General features: G+C 37.5%; 1 protein-coding gene across 1 annotated transcript in view; it reads left to right on the forward strand.

Moving 5' to 3' along the window:
• STK4 (serine/threonine kinase 4) overlaps positions 1–24,638 on the forward strand; it is a 106,956-nt gene that overhangs the window by 24,696 nt on the left and 57,622 nt on the right. The window contains exons 6-9 of the mRNA XM_023228012.3: positions 4,872–5,039; positions 6,987–7,124; positions 10,209–10,337; positions 10,983–11,169. Coding sequence (XP_023083780.1) covers positions 4,872–5,039; positions 6,987–7,124; positions 10,209–10,337; positions 10,983–11,169 — 622 coding nt within the window. The remainder of the gene's footprint in view (positions 1–4,871; positions 5,040–6,986; positions 7,125–10,208; positions 10,338–10,982; positions 11,170–24,638) is intronic.

The following is a 24,638-nucleotide window of genomic DNA, read 5'->3' on the forward strand; positions in this document are numbered from 1 at the left end:
TGGATTTGCCTTATTTTCAGATTGTTCATTGCTAGTGTAACATACAATTGATTTTTGTATATTATCTTGTGTCCTCGCACCTTGCTGTATTTGTTTTTTTTTTTTTAATGAACTGTGAGCATGTATGTTGTTTTGTTAAAAAAAAAAAAAGGAGATTTTTTTTTCCTTTACTAAAATAAACTGAAACTGTAGTATAAGATGATCTGACTTGGCTGTTTGGTTGTGGAACCTCCAGTACTACTAAGTGTAGGCCTCTCTCAGGTCTGTTCTCTAGAGGCTGTAGGCCTTGGTGGCAGCCTTCTGGGAAGTGGTGGCGGTGGGGATTGTTAGCTGTTAATGCTTATTTAATGCTCCTGATTCACAAGACCACCCACACTCTCTATAGTCTAGAGATCCTCGGTTTCACTCCCCAGAGAGTATACTTCCAGTCTAATGCCAGGGTGGGGCGAGGGAAGCCCACTAGTTGCTTGATGGGAGAGGAGGGTTTAGGGTGCTTAGCTGCTTCTTAACTCTTTCAACCCAGGCTTCCTATTTGGATGTCTGTTTTCACCCCTCTTTTCTCTACCTGATGCCACCAATTTCTAAGCCTTTTGGAGGGGTTGGTGTTAAAATCAGGTTGTTTCCTAGTTTTCCTGGCAACTGACTCAGGATTCCATCTTATAGTCTGTTCAGTTAGTTACTACTGGGCCACCCGCTCTCCAGCTTTTAAAATTTTGTGGCTGTGGTTGTTTTCCCCTTTGTTTTTTTATTCTTCTAGAATTATTCTTAAAAAACAATCTTTTCAGTATCTTTCTGAGTGAATTTTGAGAGAGAATGAAAGTAAAATGTATTTACTCAAGCTGTCATCTTTACCCAAGACTGTAATATTATTTCTGGTGGCAACAGGGGTATTTCATTGTATGGATATAGCATGATTTATTTAACTCTTTCCCTACAGTTGGACATTGGGTGCCCATTAAGGTTGCTTAGAGTTTTCCCACCACTATAAGCATAAATCCTGTGATTAACATTCCTGCAACTAAATTTTGCAGCATTTCCTTGAGTAAATCCTTAGGATAATTTCTTTACATTGGAATCTGGGTCAGAAAATAGATGAATGTATATTGGCAAAGTGCTTTTGACGCATAAGTGCTGAATTTCTTCTAGAAGTGAACAATTTCAGTTTCCAACTTCATTATATAAATGTGCTTTTTTCCCCTCATATTTGCTAGTGCTGAATGAGTAGTAACTTGTATCTTCCTTGTTATTTCTCAAAGCAATTCACATATTTTTGCATTTGATTATTGGCCGTTTATAACAATTTGTTTGTAAATGTTCATTTTTGTGTGTGTCAGTTTTCCTAATTGAATGTGGGACCTTTTTTTTTTTTTTTTGGGAGACAGGTTCTTGCTCTGTCACCCAACCTGGAGTGCAGTTACATGATCATGGCTCACTGCAGCCTCAACCACCAGGCTCAGGTGATCCCCCTACCTTGGCCTCCTGGGTAGGTGGGACTACAGACACACACCACCACCCCCCGCTAATTTTTAGTAGTTTTTGTAGAGACATGGTTTCACCATGTTGCCCAGGCTGGTCTCAAACTCCTAAGCTCAAGCAATCTGCCCTCCTTGGCATGCCAAAGTGCTGGGATTATAAGGTTTGAGCCATTGTGTCTGACTGAGTGTTGCATCTTTTAAATAAATCTATTAAAAAAGATAAACCAAAACTAAAAAAGTTTGTTAAAATTGTTGCTCCTTTTTTTTATATGCTGAAATATCTTCTAGTTTACTAGTTGTCTTTTAATTTTGATTATGGCTTTTTAAAAACTACATGTTTTCAAATTTTATATAGAAAAATCCATCTACCTTTTATCTTACGGTTTCTGTCTTTAATGTCATGCTTAAAAAACCCATTATAGAACAGTTTATCGTTTTCAAATTTTATATAGAAAAATCCATCTACCTTTTATCTTACGGTTTCTGTCTTTAATGTCATGCTTAAAAAACCCATTATAGAACAGTTTATCTATAGTTTTTTTTTTGTTATTTTATTTTGTTTTTTTGAGACAAGGTCTTGCCCTGGCACCCAGGCTGGAGTACAGTGGCATGTTCATGGCTCATTTTGGTCTTAAACTCCTGGGCCTAAGCGATCCTCTTGCTTCAGGCTCCCAAGTAGCTAGGACTACAGGTATTTGCCACTTCGCCCAGTTAAAGTTTTAAATTTTTTTGTAGAGATGGGCTCTCCCTGTTTTACCCAGGCTGTTCTGGAACTCCTGCCTCAGCCTCCCAAAGTATTGGGATTAGAGGTATGAGCCACCACACCTGCTCTGTTGCCCAGGCTAGAGTGCAGTGGCATGATTGTAGCTCTATAATCTTGAACTTCTGGGCTCAAGTGATCCTCCCACCTTAGCCTCCCAAGCAGCTAGGACTACAGGCGTGCGTCATCATACCTGGCTAATGTACTTTTTTTTTTTTTTTGGCGACAGTCTCGCTCTGTCACCCAGGCTAGACGACAGTAGCGCAATCTTGGCTCACTGTAACCTCTGCCTCCTGGGTTCAAGTGATTCTCGTGCTTCAGCCTCCCGATTAGCTGGGATTACAGGTGCCTGCTACCACACCCGGCTAATTTTTTGTACTTTTAGTAGAGATGGGATTTCGCTGTGTTGTCTAGGCTGGTTTCGAACTCCTGAGCTCAGGCAATCTGCCCGCCTCTGCCTTCCAAAGTGCTGGGATTATAGGCATGAGCCAGCATGCCTGGCCATCTAATGTACTTTTTAAAAGTACTCTTTGGGCTTTGTTTTTTATGTTCAAAATTTCAACTTATTTGAGCTTATTTTGGTGAAAGTATAAGGTAGGCATTTAAGTGTAGAGTTCTACAAATGACTAACTAGATTCCCAGTGCTTTTTTTTCATAATCTGTTCTTTGCTTGCTGATTTTAAATGACATTTTAATCATAAATCATATTATATATGTGTGCTATATATATATAGCATGTATATGTGTGCTTATATATATAACAGGTTTTATATAGCACATATATATGATATATACACACACACACACACTCTCACATATGTATATACATATGCCATAGTCAACTTCCGAACTTTATATTTTTTATTGCTATGCTATTGTACTAATATAACTTTATAATACAAATCTAACTGGGGTTAGTGTACAATCATTATTCTTAATAACTTTCAAAAACTTTCTAGCTATGCAAGTAACCATTTCTAATTGAAATAATCCAGTGAAAACAACTTTGACTGCCACCATTTGAAAACACCCCTGCAAATTTGGAGTTTCAGAGCTAAGGAAATGACTAAGCAGTAAGTTAGTTCCTGTGTTAATTTTTTACATAGGACTGACAATGAGATTGATTTAAATGACCTGTCATTTGCTTCTGACTGGCGTAACCTAAGTCACAGGCATTTCAGAAGGAATATCAGTGATGATGATTGGAAGTCGTTTCTTATATTTAGTTCTGTTTAAAAATCCTTCTTTTGCTGGGCGTAGTGGCTCATGCCTGTAATCCCCTTTGGGAGGCCAAGGCAGGTGGATCACCTGAGGTCAGGGGTTCGAGACCAGCCTGGCCAACGTGGTGAGACCTTGTCTCTACTAAAAATACAAAAATTAGTTCATGGTGGTGGGTGCCTATAATCCCAGCTACATAGGAGGCTGAGTCTGGAGAGTTGCTTGAACCCCAGGGGTGGAGGTTACAGTGAGCCGAGATTGTGCCTCTTCACTCTAGCCTGGGCAAAAGATCAAAACTCTCAAAAAAAAAAAAAAAAAAATTCCTTCTTTTGCTAAAGCATAGGAACTGTAGGAAGGTTCTCTTTCAGTAGGGCCATGCTATCCTGAGAAAGTATGCAAGTGGTTATTTGCTGTAATGTGTACTATATTCACATATTCTTCTTTAGGCCACAAACTAAGATATTTTGTATATTATTTTTTATATATCAATTTTTAAATTTTTTTTTACTGCATATGTATGCTCATGTGAATCTTCAGAATGTTACAGATGTATACAGGATAGAGGGTAAAAACCTTTAGTGGTTCTGCCTGCTAGATATAACTATTATTAATAGTTTGGTATATATTACTCCAGATTTTTTGTACTATGATATAACAACATTTCTTATTATTGGTAATGTTTTATTGTTATGATCATCATTATTATATATATATTCCTTTTACAAAAACAGGATTATATTATATATAATTTTACAACTTTTTTTGCTTTGTAATAATGTACGTTGTGCATTTTTTCCATGCTAGGAAAAGGTATATATCTTCATTTTTTTCCTTTTTAATGTGGTGTTTCAGTATATGGTTATTTATTATATTTAACTTCTTATCTTTTGATGGTCATTTGAGTGGTTTCCTTTTCCTCCTCCTCATCCCCCCATTACAGACATTTCTACAATCTTTGTGCATATAGTTTGGAACACTTGAACATAAGATAGATTTCAAGAAATAGATTTGGATCAAAGGATATGAATATTTAAAAGTTGAATAAATATTGCCAACTTGCGTACTAAAATGTACCAATTTATACTGCAGTAACATTGTATTTCAGTGCCTGATTTTCTATGCTATTATCAGCATTAATTATTAATTTAAAATTTTTTGTCAATCTTAGTTTGTGTTTTAATAATCTTTTTGTGTTTCTTTGTCATTTGAATTTCTTCTGTGCCTGCTTTATCATGCTCAGAGTATGGTTTTTATATGTATTTCAAGTACAAAGCATTTTTTTATTGTTGGAAAAGCCTCTTTTTCTCAGTAGTTTTTTTTTTTTTTCTTCTTCTTTTTTTTTTTTTTTTGTAGACTTCCTCTGTGGACATCTCAGTAGTTTTAAGCTTAGTGTCGGTCTCTCTCCCTTTCTACTTTAGGATACCATGGCCAAGCGGAATACAGTGATAGGAACACCATTTTGGATGGCTCCAGAAGTGATTCAGGAAATTGGATACAACTGTGTAGCAGACATCTGGTCCCTGGGAATAACTGCCATAGAAATGGCTGAAGGAAAGCCCCCTTATGCTGATATCCATCCAATGAGGGTAAGGAAGTAGACAGAAAGCCAGTGGCGTGGTTAGTTACTGATCATCATTAAAAAGTTAAGTTCAAGCCAGGCGTTGTGGCTCACACCTGTAATCCCAGCACTTTGGGAGGCTGAGGTGGGTGGATCACCTGAGGTCAGGAGTTTAAGACCAGCCTGGCCAACATGGTGAAACCCTGTCTCTACTAAAAATACAAAAATTAGCTGGGTGTGGTGGCTTGTGCCTGTAATCCCAGCTGCTTGGGAGGCTGAGGCATGAGAATCGCTTGAACTCCGGAGGCAGAGGTTGCAGTGAGCCGAGATCGTGACATTGCACTCTAGCCTGGACAAGACAGTGAGACTCTCAAAAAAAAAAAAAAATTAGTTGAGTGGCTTACTTGATTAGGTTGCAAACAATAAATGAATTATGTGTAATTCGTGTCAGTATAGATGATATACCTCTACTGACTCTAGTTGTAGTCATTAAGTGTGTTCCACCCCTCTCCGTTCCAGAGATTGTGTATTGATAGCCCTCTGGCAGGACGTAGGCCATAGAAATGCTTAGTTTGATTTGTGCTACTCTCTCTCTCTCTTTCTCTCTCTCTCTCTCTCTCTCACACACACACACATACTCTCACTCACTCACTTTGAATAGTTTGGACAACCACTTTTTTACCATGTCAACATTCTCACTAGAGCTGAGTAGTGGTTGTCTCCTTTATACAGAGTATGAACTTTCACTTTATCAGTCTCCATGATTCCCCGTTGTGTCACCAAGTATCAGCTGCCACTTATTACAGTATTTCTCTAATGTTTTTCTTATAATAGTGTTAAGAAGAAAGCAAACTGTGTTTTTGAACTCATGTCACTGAAACCCAGCCTTGTTCATTTTTTGTCTTTCTTCTGCCTGGCCCCTATAGGTGTTTGAATTTGTAAGTTCTGGCTTGTAGATCCCCAGATTCTCTTCATCTGGAGACTGTGTACTCTCCAACCTCTATCTCCTCCTAGAATGTTAAGGGCCCATAGAATGCATCTCCAGTGAAGCTCTTCCAGTGCTGACACCCTAAGCAGTTCCCAGGCTTAACTGTCCCAGAACCCTTCATCATAGCACTGTTGTAACACCCGCCCCCAACCCTGCCTTCCTCAGGGGCTCTGTGGTCCTCTCCATCCTTGCCTACCCCAGCTCTTCCTCTTCTCTGATTAGTTAATTCTCCTATTAAGAGACTTACAAAAATTCATGTTCCCAAGATAAGTCCTCCCTCTTTTTTGGGAGAAGGAGCAAGGAGATTTACTAGTTACAATTTTAGATTTAAATAATATAATTTAAGCTGCTTATTTGTATAGTGTTTTACTTTTCAAAAAACGTAGCTTTTTTAAAATTGGAAATATAATAGTCTTATTTTTGGAAATAGTAGAATGTAACTGCAACATAGTTGGCCAATTTTTAATTTTTCCCCCTCACACATACGTTGATTTAGCTTAGTTTGGAAGTTAATGACCCCAATGTGATTTTTGGGACTTCTGGTTAATGACTTTATTGTGTAGTTGCTGCTGACATCTGGGGGAGGTAATAACTTTTAAAAGGCAGGGAAGCTTGACAACCATGGGGCCAGGGTTATCTTTAGGATATAGATACTCTTCTGTCTCGCCTTTCTACTTTGAAAGGCAATGTACTGTGGTTACCAAAATAATAATGATAATAAAGCTTGATTGATGTTGTGAGGTTTAGGGAACAAGACCCATATATGAGAGAGGGAAAAGGAGAGAGGGAGATATATCAGGTTCTTTAACCGTCAGGATTTATACTTGCAAATGCTTAGACTTTTGTTGGAATTTGGGTGAGCTTCTCAGTGGATAAGTGAAAAATTATTTACTAAGCTTTAAGTGTAATTCCAGATGTATTTTTTTTTTATTGGAGTATTACTTTTATTTTACCAGATCTTTTTGTTTGTTTGTTTGTTCTAACCAGGCAATCTTCATGATTCCTACAAATCCTCCTCCCACATTCCGAAAACCAGAGCTGTGGTCAGATAACTTTACAGATTTTGTGAAACAGTGTCTTGTAAAGAGTCCTGAGCAGAGAGCCACAGCCACTCAGCTCCTGCAGGTAGGAATCACCCTCTGATGCCGCCTCGCTCCATTTCATTTACACACTGACCAAAAGATGCCATGAGGTCACCTACGTGGAGATAGTAAAGAAGTATAAGGCAGGCTGGGTGCAGTGGCTCATGTCTGTAATCCTAGCACTTTGGGAGGCTGAGGCAGGTATATTGCTTGAGCCCAGGAGTTGGAGGCCAGCCAGCATGGTGAAACCATGTCTCTACAAAAAGAATGCAAAAAATTAGCCAGGTGTGGTGGCGTATGCCTGTAGTTCCAGCTACCTGGAAGGCTGAGGTGGGAGAATCTCTTGATCCCAGGAGGTTGAGCCTGCAGTGAGGCATGATTGCGATGCTGTGTTCCAGCCTGAGCAATAGAGTGAGATGCTATCTCAAAAAACAAAGTAAAAGAAGTTTAAGACATTGCCTACCTCTAGGGAGGTTCAAATCTATTTGAGTGGAAAAGACATGGAAAAGAATGTTAAATCATCGAACAAGACAATAATGCAAGAAAATACAGGGCAGTATGGGATTAGAGAAAGGGAATTGACATTTAGTGAGTGCCTGCTGTGTGCCACATACTTTGCACATGTGCCATTTAATCATTACATAGACCCCGTGAAGGGTGGGTATTAGTTCAGTTTTATAGATGAAGAAAACGGAAGCTTAGGGAGGTTTACTTATTTAGGGTCACTCAGCTGGTAAATAGCACAGTCAGTGTTAGAACTTGAGTCTTTTTTATTCCAAAGCAGGGGTACCATCAAGTCTACCTGAGTCTGACAAAGAAGTAAGATCAGTGGTGGGTACTGTTGTAGTTCAGGGTGGGAGAAGGCGTCTTTGGACTGGAGATGCAAAAAGTGCTTTCCTGGAGTAGGTAGCTTCTAGACCTGGCCCTAGAAGGATAGGTGGGATGTGGCAGACAGTATGCTTAGTGATTAGGAGCTTGGATCCTGGTCAGATTGCCCAGGTTTGAATCCTGGCTCCCAATTTACTAGCTTTGTGATCTTGGGCAAGTAACTTAACCTCTCTGTTCTTTTAGTTGTGTGATCTATAAAATGGGGATGCAGTACCTGCCTCATGTGTTGCGATGATTAAATGATACAATGTGTGTTACTTTGAACAATGTTCACATGTACTGAAGACAGTATGGTATGAACTTGGTAAATATCAGCTATTATAATTGGGCTAGGCCAATCATTTGCAGCCATTTCAGACCCAGTGCCCCCTTTTTATAACCAATGTGTATATTTAAAAACTCTCATTACTTTTTTGGAATGAAACTCACATATGATAAAACCTTTTTATGCCTGTAATTTAAAAAGAATCAATATTGTCTGTGATGTGATGGAGAAAAATAAAGATAATTTATAATGAAATAATATGACTTTCAATTTGCAAATAATTCTGCCTGACCCAGTTTGCAGACATAATGAAATAGATACCTGTGCCTGGCATCATGAATGAGTTTAGATTTAAGAGCTGTAAGAAAATCAGAAACTAGCCGGGCACAGTGGCTCATGCCTGTAATCCCAGCACTTTGGGAGCCTGAGGCAGGTGGATCATTTGAGGTCAGGAGATTGAGACCAGCGCGGCCAACGTGGTGAATCCCCATGTCTACTAAAAAAATACAAAAATTAGCTGGGCATAGTGGCACATGCCTGTAATCCCAGCAGGAGGCTGAGTCAGGAGAAGCACTTGAACCCGGGAGGCAGAGGTTACAGTGAGCTGAGATTGTGCCACTGCACTCTAGCCTGGGCAACAGAGCAAGACTCCATCTCAAAAAAAAAAAAAAAAAAAAGAAAGAAAGAAAATCAGAAACTACGCCATTTAAGAAGTACAGTAAAAAGAATGAATGGACACTAGTATGAAACTGATGTTAAATAATAACAGGCCAGATTTATTTGTCTCTGATTACAGAAGGTGGGATATGATCTTATAGCTTTTCCAAGTGGAAAGAACAGAGCAGTATGATATTATTGCAAATGAGCTGGGTCTTATTTCTAAGCGGATTGTCAAATTCTTTTCCCACCTGGATGGGGTGGTAACAAAATGTCATGGAAATGTATCTCCTGTATTGCAATCTGACCACATTTGAGGTATACTTTCCATCTCTGGAGTTCTTACTTGGAACTTGTATCGTTTGATGGGTGATGGAGAACAGAGAATGGATTGCCAAGAAACAGTGGGGCAATATTGGAGTAAGTTTGGAAGACAATAGGCAATTCCCCAAAAAGAATTTCCATGTGTAACTTTCACAGCATAGATTTCTTACCACGTGCTACAAATACAAATAATAAAAACATATGATGGTATTAATATTAAAAACTTATAAAGCAATTTTTATTAATGAAATTGAACAATATCCCTTTGTTTCAAGTATCTTTGGTGATTGAATAATATTTGGGTCAAAATCTGTTACATATATATGATCAGTTTTAGTATTTCTGTAGCAACTGCATTTTTGCACTAAAATCCTTTTTACCTAAATGTGTAGTTGGAAATGCTACCATAGAAAGTCAGATGAGTAGATTTTTCAGTGATTTCTAAATAATTTCTTTATTCCATTAAGCTCCCCTCTCTAAAATCACCTCCCAAATCACTGGCCTTTTTGCATATCTCTTGAAAACATTTTTTTGGTATTATCTACTAAGGTGTGTGCACAACCTGAGACATTTGAAAGATGTGCAGAATCTGCCACATTTCCTTGTTGTACAGGACAGTTCTGTACTTTGCAGAATTGCTAGTGTCCCATGCCATTTGTGCTCACCAAACATTGTGACAGCTATAACATGTTCCCAACATGTTTACACAACTTCCTCCAGGAGATGATACCCCCTATTGAGAATCGCTAGATTTGACAGAGAGAAATGGCATAGGCATTTCAACCAGGCTGAAAAAGATGGGCAAAGACTGAATTTGCTCTGCTCAGAGTTATAAAGGGAGTGTGATTTAGCTGTTGTCCAAAGCACAAAGAGAAAGATCAGATTCATTGATTGATTCAACACATGTTATCCAGTACCTACTGTGTTCTAGGTACTGTTTTGGCACTGTCACCATATAAATTGTCCACAGTATTTTCTACTTTGTTCTTTAAGCACCCATTTGTCAAGAGTGCCAAAGGAGTGTCAATACTGCGAGACTTAATTAATGAAGCCATGGATGTGAAACTGAAACGCCAGGAATCCCAGCAGCGGGAAGTGGACCAGGACGATGAAGAAAACTCAGTGAGTGGCAGCCATTGCTGTGGGTCTCAGGCATTGATGCTTGTTATTTTGTGATTGCCAAACCAGGTAAGATGAGTAGGAGGTATTGGATCAACTTGGAGCTGGAGACTCTTCCAGCATAGCTATATCCTAACCTGGACCAACTCATGCTAGAGGGTTGCTGTATCTGTGCTTGTTCTTCTCCCAGTGCTTCCTAAAACACCTTTAAATTTCATTCTTTTGCCCCCCCATCTTTTACTCAATTTAACTTTTTATTTAGAGAGAGAATGCTCAGGTCTGGGATTTGGCTTTTCATATCTTTTTAGGGAATCTGGGATCCATACTTAACATATAGCTTTTACATTTATAGACTTCCTCACAACCCTGAGATTCCAAAGATGTTCACATGAGTTTCTTAGATCTATGTTGCAAAACTCTATTAAGAAGAGTGGAGGAAGAATTCTTTTAGGGTTAGATACACTGCTTATTATCACGTGGATAAATTTGTCTTCTTTGCTTAAGTAACAGTGCTTGCATTTCTGGAAGGAGAGTTTAGGACCTGAATAAGTGTTAAATGTCGAAATATTTTCACTAAGTAGTAACTATTCAGAAAACTCAAAGTCTTTTGTCAAATTAGCCCCAATTTGAGATTGTATCCATTCACAGGAAGAGGATGAAATGGATTCTGGCACGATGGTTCGAGCAGTGGGTGATGAGATGGGCACTGTCCGAGTAGCCAGCACCATGACTGATGGAGCCAATACCATGATTGAGCACGATGACACGTTGCCATCACAGCTGGGCACCATGGTGATCAATACAGAGGATGAGGAAGAGGAAGGAACTATGAAAAGTAAGGCTTATCTAAGTAAATCCACTGACTTCTCAGACCAAGCATACATATTTCAGAGAAGACAGATTCTCATGGTTCATGCAGGCTTAGCTTTGAGTTCTTTCTTTTGTCACAACCGAAGGAGTAGAAAACTTGGAGGTTTGCAATGGGGGCAGGAGGTTTGGGGAGGGGAAAAGCTGACCTGTGGAGTCAAAGTCAAGAAAGCATCAACAGTGAGAAAGGATTTTGCTTTTGAACCAGAACAGCCATTTTCTCATTGCATGTTGTCATTATTTTCCTTCCTTACCTTGATCTTTGGAAGCACATGCATTATTTGATGCATAATTCCTATCAAGGTGTAATGACATTCTGAGTTATTTACTGTACATACATCTTCAGTTTATTTTCATGACAGTTTGGGTCTAACGCAAGTTTACCAACGCTGTCAGTCAGTGAAAGATGACTGGACAAATTGAAAAGTTCTATTCAGTTTCTTCTAGTTTAAACTCATCTCTGCTTCTTTCCATATCTGGCTGATCCTTTTTTGCCTGTAACTAGGCCTAACACCTTGTGTTCAGCTCCTATCTTAGAGTGAAATTCTTGTGTCATTCAGTGCTCGTGATGCTTTATGTTTCATCCCCTGAACTCAAGATTAAGGCACCCTAGAAATCCCATGTTTGGTGATATACAAATTATCAACTAAATGCCATGTACTAGATTGCCCTTCTCCTCCCCTTCTGTTTTAAAAGTATGTTCATTTTGCAGTAATCAGTTACTGACCTCTAGTTCTTTTCATTGACTCTGAGTGCTAAATCGTCTGCTTGTCTTAAGGGGTTTAATTATGTAGATGATTATAATCACTGTGCAATACAACTAGGCCGACCTGTTAGCATGTGTTGTGTATGCACGTGTTAGGGAAATTGTGCCCATTTTTATTTAAATAATTTTTTTCCAAATGTGATTTTCATAATTCAAATGCTAATTCAATGAGTTGTTTATTCTTTTCAGTTTCTGAACTTGGATACTTTTAGCATGTCTGATGAGAAACATGCATCTTTTATTTTAATTATGAAGAGAACTATTTAAAAACCTAAGCAGTCACAGTCTGAGTAACATTAAATAAAATTTGTTCACAGACAGTCTTTTGCAGGTTTTGTAATTCTCACTTTTGGATTACAGATTTGCCACTTATTTTGAGATTTTAAAAAATTCCTTATTGTTTTAGGAGTTACTTAAATTTATCATTATGGAAACTTAAAACATACATACAATTACACAATAATATCATGACCCCTGTGGACCTATATCACTCAGCTTCAGCAGTGATCAACTCACTGCCCATCTTATTTCAGCCCACTTCACCAAAAAGCAAATAGTAAACACTTTGTAGAAGTATTCATTTTTAAGGCCATAAAAAACAGTGAGAGGAGGAAGGGGAAAAAAAGATTCTTAAGGTAATGGAGACTTCAAAGTCCTAATTTATAGGACATGCTATGACATCAGGGTATTTTGGGTGAGATTTTTTTTTCCCGAACAGCGGGACACATTATTGAAATTGAAGTGACATGAGAGGGTCTTTGTCAGTGTTAGGATCACTGTGCATTTTCTGGGCCAGCAGAGGGAGCTCTGTATTAAGTTAATGGGTTATAATTGTGTTGCCATTTGAGTTAACAAATGCCCTGTATATAAAGGTAGGCTTTATGCTAGAACAAGACCATTATTTATTCATTTTTAAGTGTATTTTAAGTAACCACAATGATACTAGGGCAATGTCTTTATTTTATTTAGTTGGGAGATTGGATACCTCATACTTGGCAAAGTTCAAATAAGAAGTCAGCTAAAACATCTCAAAATAGTCACTTTTTCTCTCCCTTCCCAGATTTCTCAGTGGACTTGACACAATTGGTGTTCTTTTTCTGTAACATGGTACCGTGCATATAGTTTTGAAACTGTAATCAGCTAAAATGGCCTTACTTGAATAATTGAATAAATTTTTTAAAAACCTAATAATTCTTATGTAGAACTGACTTGAAAGTTCTTGTGTAGAACTGACTTAAAAAATATAATATATACACATACATATATATATATTTTAAGTCAAGTTGTTGGGAGCCAGGACTAAGGCTTATGTTACAGTAAATTACAGTAAAAGTATATATATTCCTGATATATATCAGGAATTTGTTTTTATTTACAATATGAGCTCTAGTAGTCTGTTTTATTTTTCCATCTGAAAGACTTGCTTCCTCCCTCTATCCAGGTCTTTGGTCCTGTCACCTTCTCAGTCCTTCTTTGACCATTTATCTACAATAGATTTCCCATCCCCTTCTTATTTTTCTTTTCATCACAGATTACTTCTTGAAATTTATATCACTATTCTCCCATATAAATTTTTTTTTTTTTTTTTTTTGAGATGGAGTCTTGCTCTATCACCAGGCTAGAGTGCAGTGGCGCAATCTCAGCTCACTGTAACCTCTGCCTCCTAGGTTCAAGTGATTCCCCTGCCTCAACCTCCTGAGTAGCTGGGACTACAGGCACATGCCACCATGCCTGGCTAATGTTTTGTATTTTAGTAGAGATGGGGTTTCACCGTGTTGGCCAGGATGGTCTCGATCTCCTGACCTCGAGATCCCCCTGCCTCGGCCTCCCAAAGGGCTGGGATTACAGGCGTGAGCCACTGCACCCAGCCTCTCCCATATAAATTTTAGGATCAGTATATCAAATTTTATAAAATACTACTGGAATTTTGACTTAATTGCATTGGATACATAGATTAATTAGGCAGAATTGCCATCTCTATGTTAATTCTTTCTGTGCATGAACGTGGTTTATTTATCTTTTGATCTGTTATATCTATCTTTCATATTCTTAGAAAATTTTATAATTTTACCCACGAAGATGTTTTAGAGCTTTTCGTTAAATTTATTTTTAGATACTTATTTGTTGCTATTACAAATGACGTAGTTTAAAAAACTTTTGTTTCTAACATTTTTCTTCTCTAGACAACTAGTATAGATATTTATGGACTGTTTTATTCTTTGTAACAGGTTTTCTGGCTATTTCCTTTTTAAAAAAATTGAGACACTCTTATTGTCTGTGAATTATGATTGTAGTTTTTCCTTTTGATCTTCATATATAATTTTTTTTTTTTTTTTTTGAGACACTGTCTCACTCTGGAATGCAGTGGCACGATCCTAGCTCACTGCAGCCTTGAATTCCTGGGGCCAAGCAATCCTCCTGCCTCAGTCACCTGAGTAGCTGGGACCACAGGCATGTGCCACCACACCCGTGACTTTTTTTTTTGTTTTTATTTTTGGTAGAGATGGGATCTCCCTATGTTGCCCAGGCTGGTCTGGAACTCCTGGGTATAGATAATCCTCCTTCCTCAACCTCCCAAAGTACTGGGATTACAGGTGTGAACCACCAAGTCTGGCTAAGGTTTTTTTTCTTATTAAGACCTCCAATACAGTATTGCATAGTAGAGCTGGTAGTGGACCTTCTTGTCTTGTTGCTCACTTTAAAGAAAATTTTTGGAGTTTTTACCATCGAGTCTGATTTTGCAGCAGAATTTGGTCGATACTCCTTAACAGGCCAAATAAGTTTTGATCTGTTTTTAGTTTAAGAGGTTTCATTTAAAAAAAAAAAAAAAAAATTCTTTAATTGGTGTTGTTTTGTAGTTTTTTAAAATTTGAATAATTAGCTTTTTAATTTTCTTGCTTACTAATACATTTAATCAACATTATAACTTTTTATCTTAGTTCTGTTTTAGCTGTATTCTATACATTTTCATATGTGGTATATTGTACATATTTTTTTCCAGTGTGTAGTGCTTGTGCTATGCACATTTATTTTTTAACCCATGAGTTATTCAAAAGTTTTTTAATAGCAAATGTATGATTTTTAAAAACTGCTTATTTAAAAATTTTAATTTATAGAATTGTGGTTGAAGAATGTGGTCTGTGTTATATTAATTCTTTGTTATTTTTTGAGACATTTGTGGCCTAACATGTTATTAATTTTTGTTAAATGTGCTTTGTGTGTCTTAGAAAGAATGTGTTTTCTAATTGTTTGTGCAGGAATCTATATAATTAGTAATCAGTTGCTAATTGTCTTTCATTTGTCTATTCTTTACCAATTTTTGATACTTGATCTTTTAGCTTCTGAAGGAGATTTGTTAAAATTGTTAAAATTGTCACTGTGTGGTTGTGGGTTTTGTTAATTTTGGTATTACTAACATCTGTCATCCAAAGTAATATATTGGTGGCACTGAATACAATTGGTAATACTGTGAAAATGATGGAAAATTTTACATATTTTCTGTTTTATATTAAGTTATATATTTTCTCTTTCTTTTATCTTAATATGCAGAAAAATAGTTTCACCATTATCCGTTTTCAAGTAACCATTTTGTTTTTAAAAGAAGAATTTCTTCCATTTTATTTGATCATTATGAAATAGGGTGTTAATATTTAGAGCTAAAATGAAAAGGGTCCGGGATGCAGTGGCTCATGCCTGAAATCTCAGCACTTTGGGAGGCCGAGGTGGGTGTATCACTTGAGGTCAGGAGCTCACGACCAGCCTGACCAGCATGGCGAAACCCCATCTCTACTAAAAATACAAAAAATTAGCTGGGCGTAGTGGTGTGTGCCTGTAATCCCAGCTACTAAGGAAGCTGAGGCAGGAGAATTGTTTGAACCCGGGAAGTGGAGGTTGCAGTGAGCCAAGATCGTACCACTGCACTCCAGCCTGGGTGACAGAGCAAGACCCTGTCTCAAAATAAAATAAAATAAAACAAAATGAAAAGGATTAATTTTATACTTGACGTAGAAAGAATCCAAGCTTTCACAACGTTATTAAATATTTAAAAAGTCAATTATATGTTTGAGAGCAAAAAAAAAAATTTTTTTTTAGAGGCAGAGATAACAAAAACATTTTGGAGCAACTGAAGTAGCTTGATTTGCACAGATTTGTAGTTTAGCAGTTAAATGCTTTTGCCCCTTGTGAGGAAATGACAAGCCAAAGGATGGCCGCTTGTAATAACATGTACTCATCCACTAAAGATTTGACATGCGGCGGTTCTTCCTCTCAGGATTCATTGGCGATAATGTCATGGTTTTCTTGTCCTTACCACATTCCCAAGAGATGCATAGCCCTGATCACCCCTCCTCATCTCCAGGCTTAATAGGTCAATGGGAGGCAGAACTTGGACTACTAATTGAAAGAATGTTTCTCCTGACCAAGCCTTCGGATAGATTCAGTGAATTGAAGGGTGTGAGGTGATGATTCCTCTTTAAAACTTGTGCTTAGTGCATAAGATTCTAATTTTTCTCCTGGAGCAACAGCCACATTAGTCTCTTTGAAATAGAATTTTCAAGCATAATGACATAATTAAGTTAGGGCAACTCAGAAACATGTGTCAGTTAAATTACTGAGATAGTATTATGTGGTAAAAACATTATGTGTTTATAGTTCCTCAGAATGTCCTAAGTTTCATGAAGGCACCTATTGTTGCTGTGAGTTTCCTCATGTTGAAATCAGGTGAAAGGCTAGGCTGTTGTCAAGATGATTTTACTTCAACACCAAACTTCAGATACTGATTTCAGAGCTGCATAAGATAGAAATTCTTGACTCAGAGCCTATTTGCTTTCCATCTTCTGTTTGAAAGGGGTTGTTAGAACATTGTCTCCCTTGTGTGTTATCTGTCTTATTCTCTCTGACTCAGATTGTGGCATTTACAAGTACAGTAATTAGGACATAAAGTACTGCAAGTATTTTAACACTTCTTTTACCACAGTAGCCTTACTGTCCAACGTCTGATCCCTTCTGGATTTAAACATCTATCATCAGAGGACTGTGTTGGTGTATGCTTGCCACTCACAGTCAGCATCATATGAGAGTTTCAGACAGCGTTAGTGCAGTTGTGCACCCCAAAACTAAAGCTGAAAACATTTGATTTTGTTGGAACCCTATCTCTGAGTAAGGGCAAGAGAAGGACAAAGGAGTAGTGGAGTGAACATTGATTTATAGCATCAGAGTCTTTGACTTGCTACTTCGCTGAGGGTCTTACAGACTATGTCACCTTGGTCAAGTTCTTTCTTTTTTGAACCCCAGTTTCCTGGTCTGAAAAAATGGGGCACCGAAGTTCCTATTTTGTAGTTTTGTCAAGATGATATGAGATTGTATGTGTAAAATATTTAGTGTGTAAATGCTCAAAAATTGTAGGTATTATAATAAGTCTTTTAATGTATGACTGTTTTTTTCATAGGACCTAAACATTTCTTCAACCAGCGCTACTTTTCTTCTTCCTAATTCCTTTTCTCTTGATAGTTATGCTTTTAGTTTTTACTCTTGGTATTAATGGTGCTTTGTAAGTGCCACCCCAAGAATGCCTGAGTGCTGGCTTCATGAACATGGTTGAGCTAAGGGAAGGTCACTTGTCAGTTTCAGTAGCATTTTACCATTGTGCGGAGAAGAGAGAAGGAGGCTCTGTGTGTGGAGGTGTGTGTGTCTGTGTCCATGTATTTTAAATTCCTTGGCAATAAGATGATACATGTTTTGAGAATCTGTTAAATAGCTCAGAATACAAGATGACAGATTTTTAAGAGGGCCAGACTTTAGATACACATGAGCCTTCTTTTGTAAAGTTTCAGCCTCTTATCTTAATACAGTGGCATTTATTACCGACTGGATTTTTTTCCACCCCCAAAAGATAACTGCTGTGGTTCACTGTGCATTTTATCAGTAGCTCCCTCGTGGGTGAGATTTACAATAGAAGAGCAGACATCTTGGTACTTAGGTTTTTCTCACAGTTTCAAAAATAATTCAAGGTTGTCCTGCCAGAGTGGAGACTAAATCCTAATTGTTTGTGCAGTTTTTCTTATTGTATCCAGATGTTGGGCCCACTTTTATCTTTGGAAACCATTAGCATTCTTGATTCTTTTGGAATGAGCCAAAAAGCACAGACTCCTGGTGCCTGAAAATTCATTCAGAACACCCTGCCAGACCACATTTAGGATATGAAAGTACCAGATCTCAGTGTAACTTGGGTGAAGGGCTCAAGGCCTATATGTTTTGAAAGATAGCTACTCTAGTATAGTTATATTGGTAAAAGGAGAGCCAAGAACAGCCATGGGGGAAATACATTTTTCAAGAGAGGGCAGTAGCATAATGGTAATGAAGAGCAAAGGAAAGTGAATCACAAAAGATATACTTTGATCCTTAAGCCTAAGAGGCAGATAAATCTTTCTTCATCAGTTAATGGAATATATTATTTCTCTGGTGCTCTAAGCTTGCTATTCTGACCTTCTTTTATTCAGCAAGAAAATGGAGATACATTTTTAAATATCAATTTAAGTGGATCTATAAAGAAAAAGCAGATGATTCTTTTCAAATGTTTATGCTGTAGAAATATCAATTTGGAATCAGCTATTGTTAAAAATGAGTATTTAATGCCAACCAGGAAGCATTTATTAGATAGTCACTATGTGTCATTAATGTGTAGACTATGAAAACCAAATGAGGCATTCACTGCTCTCAGTAACTTATATATTAAATGACATTTGTCATTATCATTATGTATTACTTATGGCATGTGTACTGTTCTAATTGTTCTAATTTCTTATGTGTATAGAGCATTACTCTAGACGCTTCAAATAGTAGTATTTGATAATGACGCAACTTAGGAGAAAGGGCCTCTACATATGAAGGTAGTGATATACTAAGACAAATGCTAGGTAAGTGGTACAGAAAAGCGTTAAAGGATTTGTGAAAAGGAAGGCAATGACTCAGATATGCAGGAAGGCTGGGGAAGGATGTTGCAGGTGCAAAGTCAGAAAGGTAGAAATGTGTTTTCAGTATTCAGGTTGGCTGAAGCAGATGTGGGTGTTGACTGGATTTTGGAAGACTTTGAATTCCAAAGTAAGGAGTTTGAACCTGATTCTTTTGTTAATAGGGTATCTGAAGACACTTTGACTAGGAAAGTGATAAAATGGAGTTTCAAAAGACTGTAAAAGATGAGACCAATTAGGAAATTCTTGCAAGAACCAAGATGTGGACCATTCTCACCTGTGAACTTTTTTTAATCTTTTTAGATGTGCTGCCACTATTGCTCTAGTTAGTAACCCTTTGAATTTTGGATTTAGATCTCTTTGAATTGATATATTTCAGTTCACCAGAATTAAAATAGCTAGAGCACCATTGCCCAGAAATTAAGTCAATTCATATAGAGGCAATTACCAAAACTGCTTAACTGGAAGAGTTATTCTGGGCTCCAGGGAACCTTGTAACTTATGATTCCAACAATTCTTAGTGGTTTCAAAGGACATTCAAAGGAATATTTATGGCCATACACAGTTACTTGGATAGTAACCAGTGTAATTAAATGAGCTGATACATGTAAAGCACTTAGGTGCCTGGTAACAAAAACAAAACCCAAAACCACACACTCATAACAAATGTTAGAAAAAAACAAACCCTGTGATAAGAATTGCACATTAAGGCATATTATTCCAAGCCAGAGGAAAAGATTTGCAGGAGTACCAGAGTTTTTTGTTTTGTTTTGTTTTTTGTTTTCTTTTTTTCCTGCCAACATTCATGCACGGAACAGAGAAAAAAAGGCAGGTTCTGCCCAATTCTCTGGTTTGCACAAAATTAATTATGATTTAAGTAGAAAAGAGTCATTGTAGGAATTAAGGAAATAGTAGATTGACCATTGTGGTTTACTTAGTGACAGTCTGGAAAATGAAGGTTTGCAAAAATTGAAGGTCATGAAGTTTAAGGTCTAGTAGATGGTCATTCCAGTGGAACAGTGGGCTTCAGTCTTTGGTCAAGCTTCTTCCCAGTTACGACTACCCAGGCATTATGTTGTACTTCGTATGAATCCAGAAATAAGAGCAAATAGTAAAGGAAAGGTGTCTTGCTGCTTAAAAAAAATTGAGTTACTGACGTATAATTTACACACCATATAGTTTACTCATTTAAAGTGTACAGTTTAATGGTTTTTAGTTTATTCACAGAGTTGTGCAACCATCACCACAATCTAATTTTTGAAGTTCTACATCTAATTTTTAAAGTTCTACTTTTTTTTTTTTAATTTGGAGACAGGATCTTGGTCTGTTGCCCAGGCTGAAGTGCATTGGCAGGATCATAGCTTACTGCAGTCTTTAACTGGGCTCAGGTGATCCTTCTGCATTAGCCTCCTGAGTAGTTGGGACTACAGGTGTGCACCACTATGCCCGGCTAATTAAAAAAAATTTTTTTTTTTTGTAGAGACAGGGTCTCACTATGTTGCTCAGGCTAGTCTTGAACTCGTGGTCTCAAGCCATCCTCGTGCCTTGGCCACCTGAAGTGCTGAGATTACAGGCATGAGCCACCATGCCTGGCCACTATTTTTAAATTGAGATATAATTATATGTCATAAAATTTGCCATTTTAAAGCACAGAATTCAGTGTTTTTTTAGGATATTAAGAAGGTGTTGCAACTTTAATCACTATTGAATTCAAGACATTTTTATCATCCCCTCAAAAAACTCTAATCCTTTTAGCAGTCACTTCTCATTCTCCTCTCACTTGATCTTAGCCAAAAGGCCGAGAAGCGATTCTCATTCTCCTCTCATCCCCAGGCAACCATTAATCTACTTTCTGTCTCTATAGATTTGCCTATTTTGGACATTTTATGTAAATGGAATCATACAACGTGGCCTTTTGAGAATGGCTTCTTTCATTTTGCGTAATGTTTTTAAGGTTTATCCATGTTATAGCATGTATCAGTATTTCTTTTTGTTGCTGAATAGTATTCCACTGTATGGATACACTGCATTTAGTTTATCTGTTCATCAGCTGATGGACATTTGGGTTGTTGATTCCTTTTGCTTTTACTAGCATTTTTCAAAGGAAAATAAATGGAAGATACAGTTGCTTATGAATTCACTGCTTTGTCTGTAGGCTTAGAGAGATTGTTCATGTAGCTTGACAAACGCTGCTTACAAAGAAAAATAGGCCAGTCTTAGTATATGAATTCATGCATTTCCTGCATCAGATAAAGGAATCAGAACAAGATGTGGTTATTTTCAAAGCTTGATTTCTCTCTTCAGTCCATTCTTTCTATGGCTTTAGGTTTCTTGTATTATCATTCAGCTGAACATCTTTATTTCTTGGGATACATCTGGAAAAATACGCTAGCTCAAGTTAAAACAAAAAAATCCACCAGCCAGCTGAAGCCCTGGGGGACAGCATGGCCTTTCATCAGCTTGGAATGATTCTCTATGCTTTTCAACCTGATAGGCTGCTGTCCCGCACACTTGATCATCTATCTAGCTAAAGGGTGCTGAAAGAAAAGTTCAAAGGTAAGGTTACTGGGAAAATTACATTTCCCCACTCTTTCTGCACTTAGTTTGATGGCAGTCCTAACATGTCAAGAATCTTTATTTTGATTTTAGAGACGGTACAATATGAGATGTAGCTCACTAAACTTAAAACCTGACATTTGGCATTCAAATCCCATCCTTGTCCGTTACTAGCTTAGAAATCTTCTGCAAATTTCTCACTTGTAAAAGGGGCATAATAACACATCTCTCAAAAGACTCTTTGAGGATTAAGTGATATAGTACATTTTCTGGCACTTGGTAGATGCCTATTGATGTGTAAGGCTTTTCCTCCTCTGCTTTATATGGTGGTCATGCAGTTTGGATGTGCAGTTTGGATGAGACTGTTATGCAAAAGCACCTAGTAGAAAGCCTGAAATTTAGAAGGTATTTAGTGAATGTGTGTTGAATTTCAACCTAAGTTTCCAAATAATAGAACTGTTTTTGTAGATTTAGGGGTGTATGTTTATGCGTGTGTGTGTGTGTGTATGTTTATGTGTGAGAGAGAGAGATACTGAAACTGTATCAGTTAGCTTTTGCTGCTTTATAAACCACCCTAAAATTTAGTGGTTTAAAATAGCCATTTTATTTAACTTGATTCATGATTCTGTAGGTTGGCAGTTAGAGTTAGGTTGGTCACAGGTAGGCAGGCAATTCTGGTCTGAGCTGGTTGGCTCTGCTCTGTGGTCAGCTGGTGCCATAACAGCTGGGGATGGCTGATTTGGGCCTCCACGTAGTATTTCACCATCTAGCAGGCTCAGGTTTATTTATATTATGGTAAAATGTACAAAACTGTTTTTTTTTTTTTTTTTTTTTTTTGAGACAGGGTCTTGCTCTGTTACCCAGGCTGGAGTGCAGTTGTGTGATCATAGTTCACTGCAGCCTTGACCTCCTGGGCTCAGGTGATCCTCCTGCCTCAACCTCCCAAATATTTGAGACCACAGGTGCATGCCACCACACCCAGCTAATTTTTTTAAAAAAAATATTGTTTGTAGAGACCAGGTCTTGCTATGTTGCCCAGGCTGGTCTTGAACTCCTGGGCTCAAGCAGTCCTCCCACCTTGGCCTCCAAAGTGGTGGGATTACAAGCATGAGCCACTATGCCTAGCCTACACAAGAATTTTTAAGTCTCTTCTTGCTATGCATTTGCTGTTGTCTCAAAGACCAAAGCAGGTTAGATAACCAGGCCCATAGTCATTGTGAGAGGGCATAAGGCGAGGATGAAGATACCAGGAGGAAATTGTGGCCATTTAAAAAGATAATTTATCTTAGATACTAATTGTGATAGGAATGCAAATCTGTTTACTGAGAGTTATTATCAGTCTATAAATTCAGACTTAGGACAGGTGCTGCAATTTAATGACAGTGTTATTCACAATAGGAATGCTGTCTTCTTCATATAAACTTAACATGTCAGTGAAGCACTCTTACACATAAGGAAAGAACCATTATGGTGGAGGCATTTAATTTCTGGAATCACTAAATACAAGGATCAGCTAACTTTTTGAATGTCTGCTGTTTCTTGCCAGTTAAAATAGCTTCCCCTATCAGTCAGTTCATTTGATTTTTCACTTTAGTTCCATAAAATATTATTATCATCTGCATCTCTAGACATCTTTATTACAGTTTAAGTCACCTCTTCCATCTGTTAAACCACCACCAACAAAAAATCCAAAGAATCAGAGATATTCTTGTCACTAAAATATTTCTTGAGTCTCAACTATTTTTCATTTTGGTCTTTGCTTTATGCCTGTACACATCTAGTTGTAGCATGTTTTAGATTAGAGGCATCCAGTATCATAATCCTACTGGAGATAAGAACTTCTTCTTTTGAATAGTTATTAATAACTGAGTATAAATATGTTTTCATATGCTACTGCCAAGTCATAAAATCGTGGAACTTTTCAAAGCTTCAGGGAACATTAGGTATAATCTGGCCCTGTGTCTTCTTTTTGCAGATTGGGAACCTGTGGTTTTACCAAGATCATATAGTCAGAACTGGAATCTAAATCTTTGAACTGCAGAATAGGGATTTACTTTCCATTTTTTTTTTTTTTTAATTGTGGTAAAATATACGTAACATAAAACTTGAGGAGAGGGATTTTTCCATTCTTCTGTCTCCAAAATCAACTTTAGCTTTTTGGCAATCTGATAAATGTAACATTTTAACTAAACATTTTGCTATAATTAAATTTCTAATACATATGTGCATTTTACTTGCAGCTTATATCTCAATATGTTAAGATTAGATAAAAAAACTTCTCTTTTTATTTCACTTTAGTTTTTGGAAATTTGAATTCTAGTAAATGTCAGGTATAATCAGGTCCCTGGTATTGATATCAGAAGGTAAAAGCAAATATATTTTAGATAGACTTCCTTATTTGTGGATTTTCATTGTTGAAAGAGACAAAGAACAGTTGGTGTTTTAACTTCAAAAATTAGAAATTTTTAAGTGGTTTGGTAAGAAAGAAGAACTCAAATATGAGGAAGGCAGATGTTCTCACTTTTTCATCTGAACAGTGACAGAAGTTAGACAAATGATTATATTCTCGCTTAACAGACATTTCTTTGATTTTTATGACATGGTTTAGAATTAGTCCACAGAAATGTTATCTTTAGTGTTTCATCATCCTTGGCTTAAAGATTTAATTTCTTAAGTCCACCTGTATTGCAACTGAAAGGAATTAATGAAGAACCATAGAAATATATTGTTGGCTATAATACTTTTTTTTTTTTTTTTGAGACGGAGTCTCGCTCAGTCGCCCGGGCTGGAGTGCAGTGGCTCGATCTCCGCTCACTGCAAGCTCCGCCTCCCAGGTTCCCGCCATTCTCCTGCCTCAGCCTCCCGAGTAGCTGGGACTACAGGCGCCCGCCGCCACGCACGGCTAATTTTTTGCATTTTTAGTAGAGACCGGTTCTCACCGTGTTAGCCAGGATGGTCTCAATCTCCTGACCTCGTGATCTGCCCGCCTCGGCCTCCCAAAGTGCTGGGATTACAGGCGTGAGCCACCGCGCCCAGACGGATATAATACTTTTTAAACAAGAATGATGCCCTTATGGTTTTTGTAAATTCCATTGGAGAAAAAGTTTTAAATTACCTGTTATTTCTGTCCAGAAGTCACCATTTTTA

The sequence above is a fragment of the Piliocolobus tephrosceles genome, chromosome 20 (assembly GCF_002776525.5).
Source record: "Piliocolobus tephrosceles isolate RC106 chromosome 20, ASM277652v3, whole genome shotgun sequence".
NCBI classification, from domain to species: Eukaryota; Metazoa; Chordata; class Mammalia; order Primates; family Cercopithecidae; genus Piliocolobus; species Piliocolobus tephrosceles.